The 20,139-nt window shown below is 40.0% G+C and overlaps 1 protein-coding gene across 4 annotated transcripts in view; it reads left to right on the forward strand.

Annotated features, from left to right (window-relative positions):
• The window catches only part of DPYD (dihydropyrimidine dehydrogenase), a 641,531-nt gene that overhangs the window by 38,082 nt on the left and 583,310 nt on the right, over positions 1-20,139 (forward strand). For all 4 annotated transcript variants that reach the window (XM_087930179.1, XM_087930180.1, XM_087930177.1 and 1 more), the window contains exon 2: positions 4,557-4,667. In XM_087930179.1, the coding sequence (XP_087786305.1) occupies positions 4,648-4,667 (20 nt within the window). In that variant the 5' untranslated portion in view covers positions 4,557-4,647. The remainder of the gene's footprint in view (positions 1-4,556; positions 4,668-20,139) is intronic.

Genomic DNA, 20,139 nt, shown 5'->3' on the forward strand with positions numbered 1-20,139 from the left:
GATGTTTTGAACTAAATTGGATTTCACGTATACCTCAAAGAGTCACCCTATCCCTTTGTTTGCCCCCTTCACTTACAAAGGCTCTTCCTTCACTTTGCACTTCTAATACGACATGCTAACATTCCAGTGATTCCTGCCAAAGACTGGACTGCATTTTAATAACTTGGAATCACAGGCTTCATTTTTGCCTCTGGCCATTTCTGATCATCTCCCCTTATATAATCAGGCTGGTTTGGCCCAGGAAGAATGGTGCCGTTAGAACTCTGAAGTGGGAGTGACTTTTTTTTAATCAAGTGAAAATAACATTGAAATGCATTGCAAGTATTTCATAAAATTAATGGAAATTTAAAAAAAAATTTGGAGAATGCATTAGAATGGTGTTATGTACTAAAGTGTACTGGGAACAAATAGCAATGCGTGGAAACTGTTTTTATAAAGACATTTTGGAAGCCACAATATGGAGGTTATGTCTGGAGCAAATGAGTGAGTAGTATTTCCTTAACAAACAAATACTGTTCTCCCTCGTAGTTGTCTTCATCCTCTGCCATCCAGCTTTTAATATGCAGTTTCAGAATTCAGATACACTTTATGAAAGCAATTATTTATAATGAGCTAAGGTGCTCTGTCAGATACTATCACTGCAGTGTGTCAGGCTCAGTGGCCTTAGGTTTTGTTTTAAGCGTTTTGTATCTTCACATTTAGTAAACCACTTATAACATGTTTTCATAGACATATGAAAGCCATGTTTGTTTGATGTGATGAACATGTGAATCTGTGCCTGTTACCATAGGTGGCAGTTTCTTTTTCTTGAAATAAAGTGGGCTGCATGCTTTGTCATGTTTATCTTACATCCTGTAAGACTACTTTTTTCTTTCTTTTTTATTAACTTCTCTCCCACGCTAATATATGATGAAGATTTATTTATTTATGTGAGGTATCTGCCACCTCAATTCAAGATGATGAGCACAGTGGTATTTCACACTGAGACACAATGTCATCTCTCATGTTCTTCCAGCAAGAAAGGATGATCTTGGATGATCATTAGAGTAGACCCAAAGTAATTAGTTTTTGCGACACCTGGATTTTTTTTAACCCTCAACGTGTCTTACCTGCTGATTGGGGTTGAGGGAGGTTGACATCCTTATCATCTGGACAAGTGCTAGATTATCAGCTATTGGAAAAGATTAGATTAGAATTTATATGGACAAATAGTGTATTCTGGTATAATTTGTTTTCTATCTACTTAGCTTCTGGTACAAAAGCTAATTTGTGAAGGATACAGTTTGCCTTCTCCTGAACCAGTTTTCTGCCCATCCTAAATAACTTCTAAATGTTTCTTTATGTAAAAGGACATTTACAAATGTGTCCAGTGTATTGGAGCAAGAAAAAGAAATAGAGCTGCAAGGCAGTGGTACCTAAATATATGTATTTTAAGTTTTGCTCTTTGAGGAATAAGAAAAGGAAGGGTTGATGAACCCATTTTGTTTGGTTATGAGGATTAGCAAGGGATTACTCTCGTGCTTGCAAACATTATCTCTTCAATACAAGGATAAGAACTTACTAGGTTTGAAACATGAAAATTCTCATTTTGAGGAAGGATTGTTCTGTAAGCCATTGCCTGCTACAATTTTCATGTCCTTTTTCTGAAATCATTTTCTATTGCAAATGGACAATATTCTTAATCTTAAACAGACTTTTAGTTTGCAGGTATTGGGATTGGGAAAAAATACCATATTTTTTCTCCTTGAATGATATCTAGAGCAATTCAAGAGTTAAAATGAAATACTTATTCTAGAATCCAGAGCTTAAAATGACTGGGAATGTCATAATGTTCTGCCAAGACACTTTCCTCCTCTATCACCTCCTCCTCTCCTCCTCCTCCTGGAGTTGCTTTACATTAAATGTGTTACCAGGTCAGTTTTTTAAAAGCTTTTTATTTTTTTTTTTATAAGATTGCATATGACTTTATGGAATTTTAGATTACAAAGCTATCATTTTGGGTAATATAAATGAACAAATTAATACAAAGTATTTTATAATACAAAGAACCAGTCAAAAGGTTTAGCAATATCATGATCATAACAGCTAAGTTTTAGATGTAATAGAAAGAAAGCAAAATGGTAACAATAACTAGGCTTACTGTATATAAAGGTCATTTGGATTTTAGAAAAAAATAAAAATAAAGGTTATGTTGGCATTGACAAGATCACTATAAGTCAATTGCAAAAGGAAGCTTTATTCAGAAAAGCTTACATACTATTACAATACCGTTAACACCAAAAACATCCACCTCTGCCTATCCCAGTCATTGGGAAGGATTTGATAGGTGAACAAAAGTGCCAAATCCAGACTGAACTTCTGGTTGACTCTGCAATGAACCATAATAATAATAACTTGATAGGTGGATAAGAGTGCCAAATCCAGTCCAAACAATTATACAACAAATATCATCATCATCACTATCACCACCACCACCACCACCACCATCATCATCATCTTGATGGGTGGAACTAGATTACTCCCCATCAAGCCAGCACTGGTCAACTTCTTTGGTTGAGGATAAGTATCAGAACTAGGTGCAGATAATACTATTATGTATGTATGTATGTATGTATGTATGTATGTATGTATGTTTGTTTATTTATTTATTTATTTGTTTATTTAATATTTACTATTTCTAGACTGCCCATCTCCTCAAAAAAGTACTCTGGGTAGTGTATAGTACAATATCAGAATATAAAAAGTACATAAAATTACATTAAATTTCACAAAATTAAAATACACAACATTGGAATATAGGGACAGGTCCTCCTGGAGAAAATCTATACCAGGGGTGTCCAACCTTGGCAACTTTAAGACTTGTGGACTTCAACTCTCGGAATTCCTCAGCCAACAGCTGGCTGAGGAATTCTGGGAGTTGAAGTCCACAAGTCTTAAAGTTGCCAAGGTTGGACACCCCTGATCTATACGGTAACAAAGAATTGACATTGACTTGAAGGCAAACAATCTGTCAGTCAGTTGACCAACCAACCAACAAATCTACCAAATCAACAAAACAAATGAACAAACCACCCTGTTGGAACATTCTTTTCCAACACGTTAAGAATATTGAACTAAACTTGGCATGTTCCCACATTGCAGGGCATCATACTGAGTAGGCTGATAATAGGCGTGGAGTCTTCAGTATTTAATAAGTATTTCCAGTGGCATACTCCTCTATTCTGGGTTATAAAAGGCTCTTTAAATAGATGGGAACTATTGTACAGCATTTTGATAACTGAACTGTCTGCCTTAATGAGAGAGGTACATTACAGAGCGTATAGAACAGTGTTGTAAAAATTGTGTGTTGAAAGTAAGAATCACCTTGGAGGTCTTCTACTCCAACCCTCTGCTTGAGCAGGATACCTTATGTCATTCTGTACACATGGTTGTCTAATCTCTTCTTGAAACTCTCCACTGATGGAGCACCCACAATTTCAGGAGGCAAGCCATTACACTGATTGATTGTTTCTTCTGTCAGGAAATCTCTCCTTAGTTCCAGATTGGATCTGTCTTTAATGAGCTTCCATTCATTACTTCTTGTCCTGCTCTAAGGAGCTTATAAGTCACCTCCTTTTTTCTGTGATAGCCCTCAAGTATTGGAAGACTGCTCACCCCTAATCTTCTCTTTGTTACACTAGACATACCTAGTTCCCTTAACTGTTCCTTGTATGGTTTAGCCTCCAGACTCCGTAATCTTCTTGTTGCTCTTCTCTGTACTCTTTCTAGAGTCTAAGCATCTTTTTTGTATCGTGGTGACCAGAACTGGATACAGTGTTCAAATGTGACCTCATTAGTGCAGTATAAAGCAGTATTATCACTTCACGTGATCTTGATACTATCCTTTGATGCTGCCTAGGAGTGCATTGGCATTTTTGGCACTGCAGCACATTTATTACGAGGCATATTTAAGTGGTGGTCCACCATAACACCTACATCAATCTCATAGACACTACTATTGGACCAGGTACCATCTATTGTGCATTTTGTTTTGTTGCCTAAGTGCAGGTACTGTTCTCGCCACTGAATTGCATTTGTTCGATAGGGCCCAGTGTTCAAATCTGTCAAGATCCTCTTGAATGTTGAGTCTATCTTCCAAAGTGCTAACAATTCCCCCCACGTTGAGGTCATCTGAAATAATAGTGTTATAGGCAGCATTTCATTCACAGAATGTGCATATATTGTAAGTATATGCAATTTAAATTATGAGAGGAAATTTAAAAAGAATAATTGCAGAGATCTAATTTTATTCTGGCAAAGCAATATAATTCTTAATTTTTACTCGAATAGAACCCTCATTTGTATAAGAAAGGCTGGGGAACATTAATAGTTTAATAGATTAATAGGAAATTGTGTTAATATAATTGACTCAAACATCTACTTTACATTGCTAAATTCCTTCTTTTTAAACAAATAGAAGCTGGGAGCTTTGAAGTTTTGTAAGCAGAAATATTTAATTGTTTCTTTCTGTGCTTTTCATTTTTAAAACAGGAAACATCTTTTTTTTGTATCTGCAGAATATTTTAGCTCTCAACCCTCGTATACAAACTCATGCATCTTTGAAATCAACTGCAGCAAAGAAAGTAGAGAAAAAGCACTGGAAAAGGAATGCAGATAAAAACTGTTCAGTAAGTATCACAACTATTATTATTAACTTTGGATCTGGGTGAAGGCTTAATTGTACACTAGATTGCAATAATTGTATATAGCAGTAAGCAAACATTGTGTTCTTTATTTTCCAAATTGTGGTTTGTAATCTTGCTTTGGAGAGATTTTTTTCAATCTATTTTTTTAAATGGCTCAAATGACATGGCAAGTAGAGGTTTAATGAACTTATGAACTGTCAAATCAATGCAAGATAGGATAGAAGGGAACATGACAACTAGCAGATCTGGCTTCTCTATCCTACAGCCTCCTTGCACTAAATGCCTTACATAAAGGATTGTGGAAGACAGAAAAAAAGTCTTTCCTTTTTCTTTTTTTGGAGGTATTAGCATCCGCTTGATTTAAAAGAGCATCTATTGTGTTTTTATTTATGACTGTTTTGATTACTCTGTTAGCTTGCTAGGCTGGACATAAATAATTGTAATAAATATAGAGAGAGAATAGGATAAAGCTCGGTTTCATGCATGCTTTTATGTCTGGGTATTATTGGAAAATGATGTCCTTTTGTCCTGGCTACAGCTCTGACAGGAAGCAAAAAATATTCTGAAATATTCAGGTTTCCAATCTTGGACATTTTAGGATAGAGGAAAAAGGATGTTGCTTCCCTGATTATCAACCCTGAAAGACAGAGGGAGTGGCATCTGAGTTGCTGCTTACAATTCCTTTTCCTTTTCTTTAAAACCACTATAAGTAGCAGAGATGTGTTACCTCAGATCAGAACACAGATTTAAGTGTTTTATGAGAAGCCATGTGGTATAGCGGTTAAGAACTTTAGGACCAGGAAAATCCAGGTTCAAGTTCACTTAAGACATAGAAACTCACTGGGTGATTTTGGCTGAATCATTCTCTTTCATCCCAAACCTACTTAACAGAATTGCTATTGTGGGTATAAAAATGAAGGAAATTCCCATGTAAGCTGCCTTGAGCTCCTGGAGGAAAGGTAGGATATAAATCTAATAAAATGAATAAAACAATGTGGCAGGGATTGTTGATTTTGAAATAATGCCTCAGGCTTGTTAGCTCTGGTGGGAGTGACGAAAGAAACTATGAATGATTTAATGAGCCATTTGCAGTTATACTGCTGTGGAGGCATAAAAATAAATAAATAAACTTTGTGCAGTATATTAACATAAACATTTCCTTTCCAGAATATCTTTAGGTTGAAATATGGTAACTCTAATTAAGAACAAAAACAAAAATATATCTAAAATCCTACTGGGTGATACTTTTAGTATATTGGAATGAAGCCTTGATCTTAAGGGTACGTTTACAAATTTTGAGAGGATGTAGTGGGTGCCTATTTACAATATGTCTGCCCGAGCATGCGTGGCCAATCACAAATCATCCTTATCAGAAGGCAAACTAATCCCCAAGAGTATTTTATAAGTATTTTATAATTCCAGTAGAGTTTAAAGTAATTCCTATGTAGGTAGAAATACAGTATTATGTTTACTTAAGTTTTATGCTTGATATTGTAAACCCAACATGAATCTTTTTGGAATGTGTGTGTGTGTGTGTGTGTGTGTGTGTGTGTATTCATTCATTCATTTACGAAGCAAGATTGGCACACTGTCAGCATTCCATTAGTAGCTTTCAGTGCCCTATAAGAGTGGCTCCCAACCTTTTGGACACCAGGGACCGGTTCCATGGAGAGAGATTTTTCCATGGACCGGAGGGGGTGTGATTTCACATGCTGCCTGTATCCCACAGATGGGGCTTCTCTTGTTTGCATGGCCTGGTTTCTGGCCTGGCGTGGCCAGGTACAGGTCCATTGACTGGAGAATGGGAACTCCTGCCCTAGAATTACACCAAGTCTTCCTTGAGTGGGCAAATGTTGGAATAGAATGATGGTCAGGCACCAGGAGCGGAAAAGAAATGAACGAAGTGTTGAAGAGTTTGAGAAAAGATTACTAATTACTGGAGGAGAAAAAACATATGAAAGAAACAACAACAACAACAAAAATCTTTATTTTATATAAGACATGATAGAGACTTTCAAGATTCTTTTATAATATCCTATAAAAATAAAGAGCATTCTTGAAATCCCTTCTGCTCTTGTTTCTTTCTCTTGTGGTACTTTCCAATTCACATACAATTGGCATGTAAAAGATAATCTGCCCACAGAAGTGGAGATGGTGTGGACAACATTTCCGAATGCAGTTTTCTGGAAAATAAAAGAAAAGCAGGGGGTAAATGCTTTTAGTTTTGCAAGATTATGTTAAATAACCTTACCATAACAATAAAGCCAGTCCTGGTTATGCTTCTTGTCTAGTCTACCTGGTGGGGCTAACACAAATTATCCTAATTTACAGTAAATGGCTCACTATTCAAAGACATTCTTCATTTCAGAAATGGGGAAATATGTCACTGAACTACAATTCCCAGTATCCCAGACTAAAAAGCTCATAGTGAGAAATGATAGCAGTTGTCCAGGAACACCTAGATAATTTCCCTATTACTTTGTGGATACCCAATGGAGCATACTTTTATATACACTTATATTTTTATATGAGTATATGCAAATATATCTATGGCATTCAGCTTTGTTCGGGTATTTTCCCACGTGATTGTAGTTGTGCTTTTAAAGTTGTAGCAATGTTTCGGCAGAATCTCATGTGCCATCATCAGGCTTCATCAGCCTGATGATGGCAGATGAGATTCTGCCGAAACGTTGCGACAACTTTAAAAGCACAACTACAATGATGTGGGAAAATACCTGAACAAAGCTGAATGCCATACATGTAAGTACCTGTGAAAACTTAAGAAAACAAGTATATCTATGTATATACAAGTATATTTAAGTATATAAGTTGGCAATATTAGCTATACATTAGCACCTGCACATTTTGTTAAAATATTTTACTCTTGTGGTGAGAGGCATAAGTGGCCTGTTTCCTTGTGTGAGTCAGTGACTTTCTGGTTTGAGGTTGATGATGGGAAAAAGGATCAGATGGGAGAATAAGTAGAGAACGTTGGAAAGAGTTATGATGGCGTAGTGATTAGAATTCTGCTGAGTGCAGAATTAGATTCTCGACAGCTCAAAGTTGACTCAGCTTTCTTCCTTCCAAGATCTGTAAAATAAGGACCCAGAGAGTTGGGGGCAATACACTAACTCTGTAAACCGCTTAGAGAGGGCTGTATAAAGAACTATTGACTGCATTGACAATTCTTCATTATATGTGCATGTCTTAGCTTAGTACTGTAGATACTGGAGCAGGAGTTTTTAAGACTGAGAAAATGAAGGACATTTTCCCCACCCCTTAGCCTAGTAAATAAGTAGGGGCCCAAACTTTCAGGAAAAAAATGTTGAACCATTTGATCATGTCAAGAAGCTTGTTTTGAGTTTTTTCTTTCTGGGACATTTGCACCACATAGACCACCTTTGTAGAACATTTGGATCCAATGCAATATCTTTGGGGTGGATTAACTATTTAAACACCAGTCCTATTTGTATTAAAATTATATACAATTAATAGCAATTCTATATAGGTTGCTCTGTAATCATTATTTGGTAATCATAATCCAGCAGTAATTTCACATATATATAATAAAACACTACTTCTATGAAATCTTTGTCTTTTTTAAATCATAAGTACTAACCAATAATTGGTATATTCTCCCATGAGCTGTTCAGAGCATCCAGGGATGGGAAGGTGCTTCAGTCCCTTCTAGGAAGGCTGGGCTTAAACTTGAGGACACTCCTCCTCCTCCACGAGACTCCTCCTTAGCATCCCCAGTTTTAGCTCAGCCTTTCTTCAGACAGGTTGTGTTATTGTTTTCCTGGTCGGAACAGAACACTGGCGATTTAGCTGATTTAGCTGATTTATTTATCAGCTAAGGTAAAACCATAGTTTCTGTCACCAACTACCCCCACCACCCCTGGGAACTTCCAAAAGTCATTTTGCTTGGTTTTTTTTTTTTTTTACGTTCCAGCCTCCAAAGGCTAAAGCCTCATAAACGCAGAGGCTTATCTTTCCAATCTGCCCTGAGGCTAAAAGCCTCTCGTTTCAGAGACCCTGCCTTAAACTTCCAAAAAAGGAGGCTTATCTCTCCAATCTCTCAGCCGGCTGAGTAAACGCTCTGTCCCTTCAAGGTTTGAAGCTTCAATTTAAAAGTGCAGCCTTTTTTCCTTTTATCGAGGCTCGAAGCCCCAATTTAAACAGTACAGCCTTTTTTCCTTTTATTACGAGGCTTTCCCCGCAGAATACCTCAGGGCAGGGAATTAGCCCCTGTGCCTTCCCACTGAGCGGTTTTGCTTTCAGCAGGCCGGGCAGTGGTAGCTGCTTTTGTTTTCATTGTGCCACGAGGCAGCCACCTTTTTAAAGGCCGCATGGTTAAATTTGCTGAGTAATTGTTACTGTCTATGAGGCAAGTTACCCAACAAGGTTTCCTTTCTTGGGGACCTGGGAAGGGGAGTCCCTACCACCAGTCCACTGGATGGTAGAGGACTTGAAGGATGAACACCCTCAGCTTTGGTTTGCGGATCTCTTTCTGAACGATCTCGGGGCATCATGGATGCACATCTTCATCAGGTACCCCTGTTAGGAATGTAAGCCACCTAACAGTTGGGTTGGAAATATATAAACCAGGATAGACATTTTAATACTGTCTCTTTAAGGGAATGCTGAAATTGTAATTGGGTGTGGTTCCTCAAACAGCCATAAGATGGAGCCAGAAACCTGGGTTGTTTAGTCCTGAGTGTTGCTAATTGCTATTTGGTCGATGTTTTGATGTTCACTGTTTTTGGTTCCTGCATTTCCCTATTGGCTGTTGCTGATCATCGTTATTCTTGGATTGATGTGAGTCTATTACTGAACTGTTTTTGATACTGGACTTTATTATTGGATTATCCCGGGACTGAAAACTGACTTCTATAACCGTGTATGACTTGGACTGTTTGTTGGACTTTTCTTAACTGTTTACTGGAAGTAAAAAACTACATTTTACTATACAGTGTATCTGTGTGCTGGTTGTGTGTTATTCTTCACCACTCTCACTATGTCTCCCTGTGTGTGCTCATTCTCCTAATGGGGAATTACTTCAACACTGGTTATGGGCCCAGGCCATACCAGGCTCAGATAACTGAGAGTTGGTGTGAATACACAGTACCGTATATAGACAGCTGTTTACTGTTTAATTGTGGGTTACTGTCCTGGTAAAGATGGCACAAGACCCTTCAAAAAGTCTATCACTGATAACTTGGTTGGATGGAACAAACTATGTTTCCTGGTCTATGAAGTGCAGTCTACTTCTGTATAGTGAAGGGTTATGGAATGCAGTTCAGGATCCACCAGATGTAAATGCTTGGGATCCAGATAATGAGGACAATGCCAAGAAGTTAGCTGACTTTAAACTGAACAACGAACGAGCTCTTTGTATAATTGGACTAACACTGAGTAACCAGCAGCTAGTCCATATTTGTGGAGAAGAGTCTGCTGCTAGGTGTTGGGAGAATTTGAAGAGGATTTGTTTGTGATAGTGTAGGTGCACACATACATCTTACACGCAAACTGTTTAGAGCACATCTTCTGAAAGATGGAGATATGTTAGGTCATTTGAACTTCATGAAAAGAACTTTTCAAGAGCTACATGAAAAGGAACTGATTTTTTCAGAGCTGCACCAAGTTTACGTCATTCTTTCCTCATTGGATGAAAGTTATGATGATTACATATCTTCACTGGAAGTCCTGACCAAAGATGAATTGACACTGACTGACATAACCGGAAGGTTGTTAGAAGAAGCAAGAAGACGACTGGATAGGGACCAACTGAGGAAGGAACAACCGCAGGAAGAGGATTTGTCTTCAACTGCCTATACTGTTAGGAAATGTCTTTCTTGTGGGGCTAGGGGACATATAGCTAGATTCTGTAAGAATGGAAAATGACAGAATACTGGTAATCACCAGAAGGCTAAGAAGAATGTTAGTTTAGCTATGTCTAGCAATTCAACTGTAAACCATGATTTGTGGGTAGTTGATAGTGGAGCATCACAATGCATTACTAAAAATAGAGAGAGGTTTGTAAAGATGTCTATGAGTAAGCAACATGTATCATTGGCAAATGGATGGAAGATGAAAGCATCTGGTGAAGGTACTGCATATTGTTCATGTATAAATGAGCATTTATCTATGCTATAAACTGACATTTAATTTGTTATCAGTAAGGGTTTTAGTTAATATTGGTTATATAGTAACCTTTAGGGGAGATAACTGTATAATATAGAAAGGGGCTAAAAGTGTTACTGCTAATTTAGAGAATGACATGTGTGATACATGATGACAAATTGAGCTAACTCGGTTTATAACAATGTTAAGCCACATGACGAATGTATATGTTTTATGCATAGACGTCTGGGGCACATTAATTTCAAAATGTTGAAACAAACTGTTAAATTGTCAGAAAATAAAATTAAAACCCTGTAGCAAGTATTTAAACTGTATTGCCTGTGTTCAGGAGAAAAGCAAGGTTACTCCAGCAAACAGACTAAATGGGTTTAAGACCAAAGAACCTTTAGAGGTTGTGTTTGCAGACATAATTGGTCCTAAGAAACCCAGTTTGGGAGGTGCCTGCTATGTTTTGAGTATTATGGATCATTACTCACGATATGGTTTCTGCTATTTAATGAAAAACAAAACAGAAACGTTTCAACATTTCTTTAATTGGCTAAGGTTTGCAGAGAGAAAAATGAAACATAGAGTAATTACGTTAGTTACTGATAACGGGACTGAGTTTATTAACAATAGATTCCAAACTATGTTAAAATTGGCTGGTGTCGAGCATAAACGTTCTGCACCTTACAGGCCACAACATAACTCGTTTGTAGAATGAAGAGGGCAAATGTTACAAGCCATGGCTCGCACTAGGTTATCTGCTTCAGGTTTGCCAGAAACACTGTGGGGGTGAGGCCATAATGTTTAGCAACCATGTGTTGAACAATGTAGTGAACACAACAACTGGCAAATTGCCATTGACTCGGTGGCATGGCAGAAAACCAAATTTAAGTTATTTACACACATTTGGAGCACCAGCCTGGGTGCATATTCCCTCACAAGTAAGAATGAAAGGGCAATATAGAGCTAGGAAATTATTTTTTCTAGGTTACGAGGCCAACCACAGATTGTTTAGATTCTGGGATCCAGGCACAGTTCATGTTTATTGTAGTGCTAGTGCAAAATTTATTGCGTACGTTGGGTGGAATAAACTGGAACAGGAATCCAGCAATTATATTATTGACACCCAAGTAGTCCCTAAAGATGAAATAGTTAAACCATCAATAGCCATTAAAGAGGAAGAACAGGAACAGGAGGAGGTAGGAGAACAGGAGCAGGTGGAACAGGAGAGTCCACAAGTAAGCCCTGTATTACCTAGACGTAATTCTTCCCTCTCTTTTTCATCAACCAGAGCCCAGATCACCACAGCCCTTTCATAGGGGTTCTTTTCGCCCCTTCTACCAACCCTCCTATCCAATATTTTTAAGGCAGCCTGTATTCAGACAACAGACAGATAGAATTGAACCTGGGGACAGATATAGAAGGGGACTCCATCCTAGGAGACAATTTTGAGGAACAGGATCTAGGTCCTTCCGCAGGTCCAAGTAACGACCACAATGAGATTCCCATTGGCGGTCACCTAAAAATGTTTGCCGACCAATGGGACTCCTCTACCACTGACACATGGGTTAGGAACACAGTACGATATGGTCTGGCACTGGAGTTCAGCTCCACCCCCCCCCCTGGATTTTTTTTATGAAGTCCTCACGTTCCAGGGATGCAGAAAAAAGGTTTCTCATGGACACAGCCATAGCACATCTACTAGAGATCTGGGCTATACAACCCATCCCTTCTAATCAAAAAGGTCTTGGCTTTTATTCGCACCTCTTCGTGGTCCCTAAAAGTTTGGGGGAATGGAGGGCAATCCTGGACTTAAAACGCCTAAACCAATATTTAGTTTACTGAAAATTTAAAACGACTACTCTTCAATCTATCTTACTCAGCATCAGAAAAAACGATGTCCTTACCTCCATAGACTTCATGGAAGCTTACTTGCATATCCCAATTAGGCCCTCACATTTCAAATTCCTTCATTTCTGTTACAACAATGTCCATTACAAATATATTGCTCTCCCATTTGGCCTAGCTTCAGCTCCCAGAACTTTTACAAAGATCTTGGCTGCCTTGGCAGCATCACTCAGAGATAGGTCCATCTGACTTCAATGCTACTTGGATGACATTCTTATTCTGGCATCTTCCATCAATCAAGCAAATTCGAACACTGAAACTACACTTGTAACCTTACAACAACATGGGTTCTCAATCAATTGGTGAAAAAGTCATTTAACACCCTCCACTAGACTCATTCACCTTGGCACCATTATTGACACCCTGGAAGGCAAAGTTTTCCTCTCCCCTGACAGACAAGAAAGCATTAGAGATTTGGCTCAACAGATCAGAACTCTTAGGAGAGTACAACTATGTCTCTTTTCTAAATTTCTTGGAAAAATGATTTCTTGTATTTCTATTATCCCTTGGGCCTGGTTCCATGCAAGAACTCTGCAATGGTTCCTGCTACCATACCAACGTGCTTGGAGAGATGACGCCAGGACTTGCGTAAAAGTTCCATCAACCATTCTCAATGGTGGACATGACCTGAAATCAACAAGGGATGCCCTTTCAAGGATCCACACAGGTCGATTGTTACAACAGACACCAGTCTAGTGGGATAGGGGCCCCCACTTCCAATCACATACAGTGCAAGGCCTTTGGATGGATTCAGAGAAGGCACACAATATCAACTGGCTAGAACTGAGAGCAGTGTACTTGGCACTCCAACAATTCCTCCTGCATCTCCATTGCAAACAGATGCTCATCTTAACAGAAAACATAACTACAAAGGCTCATATCAACAAACAAGGGGGCACTCATTCCAATCTAATAATGAGGGAAGCAGAAAGACTATTCCTGTGGGCTGAAATCTATCTTCTGTCTCTAAAGGCGGAGGACATATCTGGAGTAGAGAATGTACAAGCAGATTGGCTCAGCAGAGCCATGTTAGACCAATCAGAATGGCGTCTGACCCCAAGAGCTTTCTGGAGGCTATTTGGAGGTTGGGCCAACTGGTAGTCGACCTGTTTGCCTCCCCACTCAATGCACAGCTTCCCCAATTCATTTCTTATTACCCATTGCAGGGAGCGGAGGACATGAACGTCCTCATATGTCACTGGCCCACCAGACTACTATACACCTTTCCTCCCCTCCCCGTTATCCCCAAATTGATTCAGAAGTTGCTGGAAGAAAAAGCAGACCTGCTATTAGTGACTCCTTATTGGCCAAGGCGAGCATGGTTCACGGACCTGAAGGACCTCTCAACGGTACCACCGTGGAGGATCCCATCATCGGTCATATCGCTGCCTCAAGGCCCAGTGCTACATCTGGACCTCCAATGGCTAAACTTGGATGTTCAACGGCGACGTCTGAGAGATGAACACCTTTCTACTCACCTTTCAGTCGGCTCAATGTTCTTCGACAAACCGAATCTATGAGGCCACCTGGTCTAGCTTCTGCCATTGGTGTCAGAGTGTTCAGATAGACCCCCACAAGTAGCGCAGTTATCAGAATGTTTACAGGAGGGCCTAAACAAAGGGTTATCAACCAGTACTCTGCAGAGACAGGTGGCAGCCCTGGCTTTGGTCATATCTTGGGATGATTTTACCTCCATATCTCATCACCCTCGCATTCACAGTTTTCTGCATGGTGTCAAGAACTTCAGGCTCCCCATAGTGCACCGATATCCAACTTGGGACTTAAATAAGGTACTATTGGCCCTTACTACAGGTGCCTTCGAGCCACTAAGGACCACGACGCTTCGATTTCTAACCTACAAAGTAGTTTTCCTGATAGCAATTACATCTGCCCAAAGAAACTCCAAACTAGTTGCATTATCGGTGCGCAAAGATCTCTACATTTTCCATTCGGATAGAGTGGTTCTCAGACCAGATCCCTCCTTCATTCCAAAAGTTAATTCGGCATTCCATGGGAGCTGGTGCTCCCAAATTTTTGCTCATGTCCATCACACAGGCTCGGACACCAATGGCACTGCTTGGACATAAGAAGGGCCTTACGTATCTACATAGAGCGCACGGTCCCCTCCAGAAATACAGAAGCCCTCTTCATGTCCTTTCAGCCTAATACCTTGGGGGGCAAGGTTTCACCCTCTACCATAGGTAGATGGCTAAGGGTCACCGTTGCTAAGTCATATGACTCTCACTCAATTCCAGTGCCCCAAGGCATTACTGCTCACTCCACCAGGAGTGCAGCCACCACAACAGCATGGGCGACCCAAGCTACAATAGAGGAGATTTGCCAAGCTGCAACCTGGGCTTCTCCATCTCCATTTATTAGAAATTATAAAATTGATGCATTTGCTTCTGCCGAGGCTTCATTTGGTAGGTGAGTTTTGCAGCAAGTTATTTCAGAGACAGGTCTGCAACCCAGATGGAGTCCCTCCCTTAGGACAGTGCCAAGCTTTGGTATGTCCCATCAGTGGATGCTCTGAACAGCTCATGGGAGAAAGGGTGTTGGTACTTACCTGATAAGCCCGTTCTCTGTGAGCTGTGAAGCGCATCCAGCCCCACCCTTTTATTCCATCTGGTAGGGGGTCTGTTCCAGCCAGGGTTATTACATAGGCTTCGCAAAACTGAGGACGCTAAGGAGAAGTCTCATGGAGGAGGAGGAGTGTCCTCAAGTTTAAGCCCAGCCTTCCTAGAAAGGACTGAAGCACCTTCCCATCACTGGATGCTCTTCACAGCTCATAGAGAACAGGCGTATCAGGTAAGTACCAATGCCCTATTTATTAACAGGTACTTAGACACATTACCTTTTGAACTGATGCATCCCACTTTTTTACCCTATTTTTCTGAAGTTATGAACAAATGTTTGCCTTTTGTAGAAATTGCACAAAAATATACTTGACATGATTATAGAATCTGGATAATTACAAATAATATTATATTCCAGATATTATATTGGGGGGGACAACCTGCTTTCCTTCTTTCATCTCCCTTCAACTTAACAAGTTCAGTATAACAGCTAAAGGAAAAAAAAGATCGTTCCTCCTGGCTTTAGGCCATCTCAGAGATTAGAATTGATCTAGCAGATCATTACTGGGATAAAGGTGTACTCTCAAATCAAACAAATTAATGCATGATAATGGAGATTAGATTATTATATGTTGGAATCTGATTCCAAAGTTGCTTAGTTGACAAGTGTTTCTCAAAAGCCTATCACTGCAGCCATTTCCCTAAACAAATAGAGTTTATATTTTTTCGATGGAGGATTTTGTTTAGCTTGACTGTTAGCTTCCATTATATTATATCTGAAGTCGATGGGTATTGAGATTCTTAAGCTTTTGGAGGATTCGCTCAAAAGAACAAACTGCATTCTTTTGATTATCTGCTATCCTTTCCAAGTTCTTTGTATGTTCTTAGGTTGCATGCGTAGTTGAAAGGGTTATTGACTTTATTTAGATTAAAGCTTGAATGACTAATGCCTTTGGTTTGAATTCACAACTGACTACAGCAGTTTACATGAATCCAGTAATATTTGAGAAGTCTTTAAAAATGATTTGCAAAATAAATAGAATTGTATAACTTTGTTGTAGCAGCTTCATAAGAAGAAAGGAGAAAGCAGCAAGGCAATTTGTAGCTCCCAGGTGAGGTTGGTCTGTTTTAGCAGTGTAGAGAGAGGCTTGGCTTCTAATGCTTGTTTTGAAGAATTTATATAAGTTCTGATTTCCTGGGCCATTTTACACTGAAGTGGTAAATATACAGTGGACAATTTTGCATACTTTTCTTGTAACAGCTTCTGAAAAACATCTTTACCATAAGGTGTCCAAATTAAACATGGGGAAATATAATGTATACTGTTGCTAGGCAATTTAAGCACTACTGTTTTTGAAAACATCTTGCTATTTGGGTGGTAGTTAGAAAATACTTGCAGGAGGAGATTTAAGGAAAATATCAGAGAAAAAGTTATAACACCTTGCAGAGTCTTGGCAAAAGTAGTAATTGGAGAACTGGCATGGATCCTAACTTAGTGTTAATAAAATAAGTCAAGTCTTTCTTCAGCTTCTTTCATATTGCATTTCTAGTCCTGCTTTGGCATAAATATGAGGTGTTCAAGAGCATTTGCTTCTGTATTATATTAACTACAAATTGCTGTGTCACTCAAACAGGGACAAAACGTGACTAACCGTAAGCATAATGAATAGAAACAAAGTTAACAATATTTATAAAATAAGTTGCTTTTATAACCAGTAATGATTAATTAAATGTAATATTGTCTTGGTTTTGTAAATATGCATGGGAATTACATATGTGATGCCACTGAACTAGCTATTGCATTAGCTGAATATAGAAGTAATACTTTGAAGTGTGTTTCCTTGTACACATCCTTACCATTTTGGTAGAATTAGTATACTATTACTCATTTAATTTTAGTAGGCTAGTAGACAAAGACTGATGTGAAAGATACTGGCATTTTCCATTCAGAGAGTAACTATGAAAATGGAAATTCAAGAATTTGAGGAAACTATACTGTTGAAAATTTTGGGCTATTGAGTATAGGAAAAGAAAAGAAACAGCACATTATAACTGGCGTATCCAAAAATAAAGAAAGAAGGCATACTATTTTCTACCTGACATGAATGGGTCCTAGTTCTATTCTATGTTTCAGTTTAATAAAAAAAAAGAGAGAGAGAGAAGACCAGAGTATAAACTAGTTGAGAGATACCATGGTAGGTGACAAACAGTTGTATATGAAGTAAACTATTTTTAAATGTTTCACTGGTATCCTTGATATTGATTTTGATTGATTAATTGATTAATCTTCAGCTTATTGTCACTCAAGACTACTGAAAAAGGAACATAAATAGTCAAATTCTCCACTGAGCCGAAGGGAGAATCCAGGATTGGTAGTCTCTAGTCTCATAGCTCTGCAGACCGAGTTGAAAACTGAGACCCCCCTCCCCCCTGGTAACAGTCCCCAGTTCTTCACTCGGACTCAGCATGTTCAGACCACCCTTTAAGGGCTCTGAATAGTTAAGATTGTAGAAGAATCTTCACCCCCTGGATTGAGTTTTTTTTTCTTTTCGAGAGGCTTAGAGCAGGTTTGACAGTTAGCTGGCTTGCCGGTTAGCACTCTAGTTTTTCTTTTTTTTGAAAAAAAAAAAACTTTGCTGGTGGACTGCTTTTTGGAATTGTGATTGTAAATTTGTTTGGAGGTGCCCCTGAGAGCCCTTGTGACCCGGGCTGGGGGGGTGGGAGTCAGTGTCTTATTCAACTCACTTTCTCCCGGTCCGTTCTTATTTATCTGTGCTAGCCATGAAAACCGCGAGGCACTTCTGCCCCTTTTTGGCGTCGGGGCCCATTTCAGACGTTTCGGGACAATTCTGCAGTTTGTCTCCAGGATTGTCCCTTGTGGGGGTACTGGCCATCTGGATTGAATCCTGACCCACGTCCAGTCACCAGAGCACCGTGTCAGCTGTGAGATGCTTGAGACTGCCAAATTGATTGCAGTGCAGCTAACACTAGCTTACAAGCCTCTGATCTGTCAGGGCGTGTAGCAATTTTAAAGAGTCAGCCATTTTTTTTTCCTTTTTGCTTTGACTCTTGCCTTAAATTGCAGACCTGTGCTGAGCTCACCACTTCTGGGTCACACTAGCCTCCTGAAGTGGTGGACACCTGCTGTGACAAAAGCAGACAGCTTTAGATCAAATAAATTTTGTTTTTCTTTTTCTTTTGCCCCTTTTTTCCTTTTCTCTCTCCCTGTCAGTGACAATTATTTTTGGCGGACTCAAAATGGCTGCCAGTGGAGCTGGCCAAGAATTATCAGCTCCTAGAGCATAGTAGGAGAGAGCTGCAAGGGGATCAACTAAGTCCAGGTCTGCTGGGCTGGAGGCAGCAGCTAGGATCAGAGCTAGGACCTTAGCCCCTAAACGACCCTCTAGGGCAGAGGATAGGCAGGCCAGGCATAGACAAAAAGCCCTAGTTTGATAAGGCAGTGAGAGACTCCAAGATGGCTGAAAACAGAGCCATCTCTCCTCTGCTCCCACAAGATGGCAGGCAGCAAGACCAATTGGCAGATAGACAATATTTGACTGTCTAATCTCCTGGTGGCTTAAGTACTCAGGATTTGCAGGGAAACCTCCAAATCATGGCAAAAGCCACTCATAATAACTGTGAGCCACCACAAGGATTTTTGATTGCTGCACCTGGAAGCCAAGCCTCCAGCAGAACCAGACCTGCACTTGAAAATAAATTTTAAAAAGTCACCTTTACCCCTACAGTGGATAGGTTGCAGCCTGAGGAGACCCGCAGGCAAGAGATGCCATCTGTCACGAGAGCCTGGATCTCCCAAACAATTAGACAAGAATTTCAGGCTTAAGTCAACTAGCTGCGCCAGCTGCCTGGTTTGGACACCAACAGAGGCTTTCCTTGGGGGCAGGGGCAGGCTTCTGCAGAACAGCTGATCTACTTCAGAAATTGTACTGCATCCCTTTCGGAAAGAAGCCAGTCTTATGTTTCTGAGAGAGACCTCCTTCCAGAGAGGGTTTTTCGGATGGGGAGTCGGAGGTAGCAGGTCCCCCCTCCTTAAAGGACCTTTTCCAGCTGGCTCTCTTCAAGACTCTGCTGGTTAAGGCTAAGAGCACGGCTCATCTTAAAAAAGGGACAAGGTCACCCGGGATCTTCCCCCAGAGGAGGAGGATCAGGAAGATTTCCTCTTCACTGAGAAAGCATCTGTGGTGGATGCTGTACCTGTGCCCCAGATGTTTATGATTGTGATTAAAAAGCAGTGGGAGTCCCCTGGTGGGTAGACTCGCACCAGTGGGTCTGAGTCTACCTTATTTAATGGGTGATTGTGGCAGCTGCAGGGTAGAATCCCACCTGAGGACCTCAGGGTGCATAAGGGCTTAAATAAGATAATAGCTGCAGCTCAATCGACAGCTAATGCCACCCTCAAGTCAGCCAAAATTTCTTCTAGAACCATGGCCTCATATGTAACAGCACGTAGGCTCATCTGGCTATGAAATTGGCAGGTGGACACCAGAAACAAATTGAAGCTGGCATTTGCTCCCTTCAAGGGAGAGAGGCATTTTGGGAAGGCCCTGGATCCCTTTTTTGATGGAAACCAGGGACAAGCGAAAGATCCTGCACTCCCAGGGGAGGCGTTTTGATTACAGGTCTCCACCCTACTACAGAAAGCCCTCCTTTAAATAGGGGGAAGCTGGGGCAAGCTTTCCCCATCAAAGTAGGCCCTTCTTCCAAATATCTCATTTCAGGCCTCTAGATTGGCCTTTGCCGCCAGAGGGCATCAGAGGCAAGATGACAGAAGGTCCTTTCGGGGTTCCAACAGATCTTTTAGATGCAACAAGTGACACCCA

The sequence above is a fragment of the Pseudonaja textilis genome, chromosome 3, assembly GCF_049901715.1.
Source record: "Pseudonaja textilis isolate UNSWEBS1 chromosome 3, rPseTex1.2, whole genome shotgun sequence".
Lineage (NCBI taxonomy): Eukaryota > Metazoa > Chordata > Lepidosauria > Squamata > Elapidae > Pseudonaja > Pseudonaja textilis.